The 7,186-nt window shown below is 35.4% G+C and overlaps 1 protein-coding gene across 2 annotated transcripts; it reads left to right on the plus strand.

Annotated features, from left to right (window-relative positions):
* The first annotated feature begins 1,720 nt into the window (after window positions 1-1,720).
* LOC113727542 (uncharacterized) lies at window positions 1,721-6,034 on the plus strand. 2 transcript variants are annotated; one of them, XM_027251766.2, is made up of 2 exons: window positions 1,721-3,726; window positions 5,538-6,034. In XM_027251766.2, the coding sequence occupies exon 1, from the start codon at window positions 1,995-1,997 to the stop codon at window positions 3,705-3,707; it is 1,713 nt and encodes a 570-aa protein (XP_027107567.1). In that variant the 5' UTR covers window positions 1,721-1,994; the 3' UTR covers window positions 3,708-3,726; window positions 5,538-6,034. The 2 variants fall into 2 exon arrangements, with proteins under 2 accessions (XP_027107567.1, XP_027107568.1); XM_027251767.2 differs by lacking the exon at window positions 5,538-6,034 and adding an exon at window positions 4,640-5,424.
* Window positions 6,035-7,186: the final 1,152 nt, after the last annotated feature.

Raw genomic sequence — 7,186 nt, forward strand, 5'->3', positions numbered from 1 at the left:
CAAACTTCAAGTATAAAATTTTATCTATGTTTAGTGTAATTATCTAACTTATTTATAAATTTTAAGTGCAAAAATTTATTAAAAATAATATTTATTTTTAAAATGAATTATATAATATGTTATTTTTGAAGTCCATTTTATAACTTATAGAGTTTGGGGGTCATAAATTTTTATTAAAAGATTATAAATAAATTTGTTTTAGAGAAATAAAAAACAAAGATAAAATGTTTATATATTATAAGTAAGTAACCTTATCACCATATCGTGACGTAGCTTGGTGGTGTCCTCGTTGTTGCAATGGTCAGATGACCAAGGTTCAACTTCCAGCAAAGGCATACAATTTTTCTACGGGTTTAAGACAAAATCGGCCAGGTTTCAGGTTTAATTTGGTCAAACCGCCAATTCGTTGACTAGTCAACGATTTGATTGTTTAAACGATCTAATTTAAAACCCAGCCTGGTCTAATGTTTGGTTGATCGGTTCGATTGTCGGGTCGAACTGGATTTAATAACTATGAGTAAAAGACTAAAATCTAGTCCTATTTTGGAGAAGTCGAAATGGCGAACTTGTGCTAGTACCGGCCCCATTGACAATTCTATGCAATCTACTTCAATCCGACACCGAAATCAGTGTTTTGAAAATCGGATCGAACCAGTCGGTTTGATCGGTTGAACCGCGAACCGATCATGGCACCAGTCTCGTTCTATGTTAGAGTTGACTTTGTCAGAAAATCGGTCAAACCCGTGAAAACCGTTGAACCGGTGGTTGGTTTTCAAATTTCCCCTCTTTTTTTCTTAAAATTTGCAAAATGCAACTATCAAGACCTTTGTAATAGAAGACCAATGTAGTAACCATTGCACCATCACATTTTATTAGGCTTTTTTGATAACTTATTTATATAAAACAAACACCCATATTTCTTTTCTTTTTTATTTTTCTTACAAAATTTCATCATTTCATGACTCTTTTTGTCTAATTTTCAACACTCTCTCTCACTTTCTCTTTCTCTCCTCTTTTCTTTTGTTACTCTCTTTTTAATCAAAGCTTTTTAGTTTTAATTTATTGATGTTTTGTTCCATCTTTTAATTTTGTTTTTGTCCATTAAATTGAAAAAAGTTAAAAAAGAATTATTTTTCTTTAACCCAAATTATTTAATGCCACAACCACTCACTTTTATCTCATTTTTTTTGTTTTTTTATCAAGTTTACATCTCTATTTTCGATGCTCCTGACTTCCTTCAAATTTCAAACTTTCTTTTTTAAGTTGCAATCTCTAAATTTCAAAAATGTAAATTAAAATTTAAGTTCACAATGTCTAAATTCTCATAGACGTGAATTTTGTATAATTTCAAAATATTGTGATATTTTTGGGTTGGATTTAAGATTTTTTTGGTAGATATAATTGAAATTGAAATTGAGATGAAATTTATTTGTTTCAACTTATAATGTAAAAATTTATTTTTGAAAATCCAAGTTATTTAAAAATAGTAAACTTTCCATCATATAAAGTTTTAAATTAGTCCGTTATATATTTTATTTTGTGCACATATATATTTATATAAATTATTTTTTTAAAATTTTATTGAATCAGAGTTGAATCGGTCCGATCGATTGAACCTTGATCCGAACAGTTTACCGATTCAATTAGCAGTCCAAGTTTTAAAACATTGACCGAAATACAATTGAAACGTAAAGGTAAAAGCCGAAATACCGCAAAAAGAAACGTAAAGAAATACAATTGAGGAATGGCCGCGAACCGAAATACCGAACTATTTTCAAAATGTGTTGACCGGTCGGTCGGAAATGGGCCATAAACCCTACCTCTCGCCATTTCAGCCCTAGCACAGCTCACTAAAACTCGACATAGTCGCCGAACTACATCCATATTCCTTCAATTGCTGCCGGATTACCAGCACAGGTACTAGTTTTTTTTGGAGATAAAAGCTTTATTTTCTAAGCTTTTGTTATCGCGGTTATTATAAACCACACTCATTTATGGGTGTTCTGGAGGAGATATCTGGGAAATTTGAACAAAATTTGGACTTGATACGGAATTGTTTCGGAGAGGCTTTGACTGGATTGGAAGCTAGAGAAAATCATCTGAATGGAGTACAAGGATCTCTTTCTGAAAGTTCTAGAGAACTTGCTCTGATGCTAGAGGCCATTGAAGCTCGGGCGAAGGAATTTGAGGAGAAGGAGAGAGAGTTTCGTTTGATTTTGGAACAAGGGTGGAAAGAATTGGATGTAAAAAAGAATGAATTGAGTTTGATTAGAGATGATATTAGAGTTAGGGAAGAGAAATTGAGTGAGCAAGAGAAGTTGATAGGAGGGCTTTTTGAGAGGATAGAGTTGGAGGGGAAACATATTGGGGATCTTAGATGTTCTGTCGATGAGGGTTTTAGAGAAATATGTTTGAAAGAAAGGCAGGTAGCGGATCGTTGGAGGGAGCTCGAGTTGGTTAAGAAACAGATTGGGAGTAGAGAAAATGAGCTTGATAAGAAAAAGGAAAAGTTGGAGAGTTTAGAGAAGGAGATTGAGTTGAGGGAAAAGGTTTTGGGTTCAAAACAGGGGATGCTTGAAGCTAGAGAAAGTGAGCTTGAGGCTAGGGAAAAGGTTTTGGAGTTACAGAAGGAGCTTGTCATGAAACAGAGAGAGCTTGACTCTGCTCTGAAAAGCAAGGAATGTTGTTCTAATAAACCGGGTTCAATAAATCCAACACCATCCCCAGAAAGGACAAAGAAAAGAAGGAAAAGTGAAGACAAGGGCGCATCTGAGAATGAATCTGAACAACGTGCTCTCATTGATCTGGTTGGATCAGACTCTGGTGATTCAGGTCATTCAGGTTTGGGATGTGATCTAAAGGAGTCCCATTCAGTGTCGGAATCCGATTCAGCTTATTCAGGTTCAGCATGTGATCTTGGTCAGGCAGGTTTAGGCTTGGCCAATTCAAACTCAAGTCCTACTTATCATTCGAACAAATTGTTTAATAACTTCAGAAGAGCGTACACCTTAAGCAGCTTTCGTGTTGGTCAAATTTGGGCTCGTTCCTATCATAGTAGTAATGATAAGATACAAAAATTATATGCAAGGATCCTGAAGGTACGTGATCCTATTGTTCTTGTTGCATGGCTCCAGCCTGTGGCACATTATCAACTTACAATGCCGTATAAGAGGTCCAAAAGTGTGAAGTTACCTGATACATCGCAGGGTTGGAACGAGTGGATAGATACTGGCTTACCAGTTGGTTGTGGTGGATTTATATGTGGTAAAGAAGAGGCCTTGTCATTGTCTAGTTGTAACTTTTCGTATCAAGTTTGCTACAAAGAGACTCTTACTTCTTGGCATCTTATTACTCATTACTTAATTCATCCTCAAGAGGGAGAGACTTGGGCCCTCTATAAGGACTGGAATACTAATTGCTGGGCTTCGAAACCTGATAATCATTTACGCTGCCAGTATGAGATAGTTGAGATTGTCCAGAGAAATTCTTTTGACACTAAAGTTGCTTACCTGGATAAATTGGAAGGATATGCAAGCTTATATCACAGAAGAAGCCATGATAAGGAGGATATTTTTGTGATACACGATGAAGAATTCTTTAGGTTCTCCCATGCAGTACCTTCTTTTAGGATGAGCAGCTATAAAAGGGAAGGTGTACCAGAGGGATCTTTTGAACTTGATCCCAAGTCGCTGCCTGCTGTTTTTTGATGAAATTTGTAACATTCAGGTATAAAAGTTATGAAGTCCATTTCAGTGTGTTTATGTAAATTTTTCCAATTTGCAATTTTCAGTTACTCCATTTGAGCTGCAATGTGGAGAGGCTTTTTTCACTGGATTGCAAAGGTTAATCTGTGAATTCATTGCTAATTTATTTGGCAAAAATAAAGAATTCTCTGTAATATGGCATGCAGCTTGACACCAGTACCAGCCAGTCAAATGTAGTATTTACAAGTAATAATTTTCATCATTAAATAAAACTTGTCAAGCTTGAATTTGATGAGTATCATCTACCCTGCACTAAGAATTAAAATGGGTGTAGGTATAGAACTGTTGTGTAATGTTCGTAAAGGGGCATTGATAAGAATTCTGGATAATTTTTGTACTTCTTTCTGTCCTTCTAACAGATTGCATCATAGTGTTTTGGTATAGAATAAAATATTTTCGAGCCCCAAGGGACTGGAAATTGAAAGAAATTCTTGCAGTATCACAACACTGCTGGTTGTAATTGCTGTACAATCTTTCACTAAAAAAATAGAAGGATGGAACAAAACAATGATTTTCCATTTTCTGAAACATCCAAAGCAAGGCTTAGCAAGGATTTTTGTTATGGTCTTCACCTCTCAATTACTGTTTAGTTTGCTCTCTCTCTTTCTCTCTCTCTCTCACACACACACATGTGAACAATCAAATGATCATTGAAGCTACTCTGTCCTTGTTTCGTGGAAATGCTTGTTGAGAATTATATTAGCTGATAAATTGGATGTTTTCCTATTTTGCAATTGAATTGAATGATGTAGGTTAGTTGCTGGATGAATTGTGAACCATGTGAAGTTCCAGCTCTATTGCAGTTACTCTTAAGTTTCTTTTGTTTTTATTTTAACAATTCACTGCATCGATTTTGTAATTTTCTACTCTGTTAGGTTTTTCTAAAGCAAATACTTGATTGATGGTCTTCCCATGCTGGATTAGAAGTTCTTATGCAGTCCAATTATTGAAAACAATGCCAGTTTCTAGCCTACTGTCTGTGCAACCTGAATGGAGCTACATTACATTTGTGTCAAAGTTCAATTTCACTAGTGATTGCTTCAAGTTCTTTCTCCTTTTGTCTCTTCTTGTCAAAGTTTATAGTCCTCCTGTCGCCAAAACTTTCTCTGGACTACATTGTCTCTAACCGCTAAATGCAGAATCAAGATTGCTTCCGACAATGGGCAAATTTAATTCTGTTCTCCTTGTCAATGTCCACTCTTGTTGCTCTTTTGGTACTAATTTAGATCCATTCATACTTGTCCTTTGCCATTCCAAGTTCCACTTAGCTCTTGCTGGAATGCTTTGATGGCCTTGCTTAGCATGAGGAAAATTTCTCAAAGATATGACTCAGGTCCACCATTTCTTGATCTTATCAATACTCACAAGTGGCATTTTATTATCTTTGATAGGTGGAAGTTGTACAAGTATGCTTTTTGTATCCGTTTTGTTGGAATTACTAAATTTATTAGTTTGTTGACACGTTGGATACACCCATTCCATAAATTTGTTTACTGATGCTTAATTCTTTACCGCTTCTAGCTTGACATATTTTACAGAGAATAAGTTTTTGAAACTTTTGCCACTCTTCTGATTGTATCTGTCATGAAACATACTATAAAAATCTCACCATGCATGGCGTTGCCAACTCTTATCATGTTGCCGCCGCGCTCTTTAGAAAGGAGAATTAAGAAATTTATATTTAGCACTACTAAGTAATCTTTTGTGGATTCAAAGTGTTTCTGAGCTAAGAATGATGGATTCATATGGCTATTTTTGGTATTTCGTGTGTAGATCTGGAAGCCAGATGTTGACTGTAGTCATGATTAATCTGTGAGAAACTTTTCAATGTTCAAGCACCTGCTATCATCCAGGTCAAGGGCGTGGACAAATTTGCTGGTGCCTAATAGAATTATACAGATAATTCTGGTACTTGGATATGTTTACATTGCCGGGTGTGTCAAGTTAGATATCCCTGTTAGCTAGCCTTTGCGGCTATTTCTATGCCTGTTTAGCATAACATGAAGGTGCATGGTCTTCTGCATCCACATGAGATAAAGCTAAGCCTAAATGGGACAAAGTCTGCCCAAGGCGCAACTCTCATCATGAGTGGCGATGTGTATTTTTTTTTTTCCGGTGCAATGGTGTGTGTCTAAAGTTTTTCTTTTTATAATTTTCTAGTAGCTAAAGAAAGCTATCTACTTCAAAACAATCGAGTTATCAGCATTTTCCACCTTTTAAGGTTGTAGATGTTTCCACATATAATGTTTTGCTTGTTCGGTTGATGTGAATTATGGCTTTTATGCTCTGACATCCATCATCAGTTGGCTTACTTCTTGAAGTTCAACTTGTCTGACTCGAGCCAACCTGATGTATAAATGCGTCAGTTTCTTTGGTTAGATCTGTCAGTTTCCAAGACTAATATTCTGTGTCTATATCTCAAGTTTACTTCTCAAACAATATGACATTCAGTTCATGATTACCCTCTTAGGTAATTGGTATTCTAATAGAAATTTGTTAGAATACTGTAATGTACTGGTTCAACAGGAGAAAAAATTTCCCAATAGGAGCTGAGAGCTCCCCCTTGAAACAGTAACATGAGTAAATGACTCGTATGTGTACTGCTGATCTAATGCAAACATGCCCCCCGGGCCCTACCCCATAAAAAAAAAAAAAAAAAAAGGAAGGATGAAATTTAAGAAGCGAAGAGAGGAAAGATGCATTAGAACCCGGACTTCTTATTTCTAAAGTTTCAACTTTAGTCACTAGATAATGCAAGCATGTTAGCGTTGCTATCAAAACGCAAATTTTGAGAGCCCGTTTTGATCTTCGCTACAAGAGTTATTCTAGTACATCAGTCATCAGCCAACAGTTCCTGTCACCAGCTCCAAAATTTAGAAGTTGCAAGCTCTAGTTGTAGCTCTGTGTGCCCAGAATAATTATCTAGTGGACGGCAAAATCATGTAAACCTGATGAAGGTTCTCCTATGTTGATGTTATCATTTAAATCAGCCTTCTTAATAGTTAATTATCATTATAGTATGATGTACAATGCTGTTATTAAGGGTTAAGTATGTCGATCAAGACAAGTATACGTACATAGCATGAGGGATTATGGGGTTGGGCGGGCCATTTTGTGATCTCTCTGTTTTTAGTACTCTTATAATAAAATGGTCCAACTTTATTAAAAAAAACTTTTAGTTTTAGAATTTTAAATTAAGTTGATAACTACCCAAATAACTAATCATCTTTACATTTTAATTTTCCCCAATCATCATCACTGTCAATCGACATATTTGGACATACAAGAAAAAAAAAAAGAAAAAAAAAAAGAAGTGTGAATTCTTCATCAGTGTCAATCGAGAAACAGGTAATGAGAATAATCCCCAATCATCATCTTTCAACACATTTGAATAAACAGGCAGACTAATAGTATCATTAATG

The sequence above is a fragment of the Coffea arabica genome, chromosome 2c (assembly GCF_036785885.1).
Source record: "Coffea arabica cultivar ET-39 chromosome 2c, Coffea Arabica ET-39 HiFi, whole genome shotgun sequence".
NCBI classification, from domain to species: domain Eukaryota; kingdom Viridiplantae; phylum Streptophyta; class Magnoliopsida; order Gentianales; family Rubiaceae; genus Coffea; species Coffea arabica.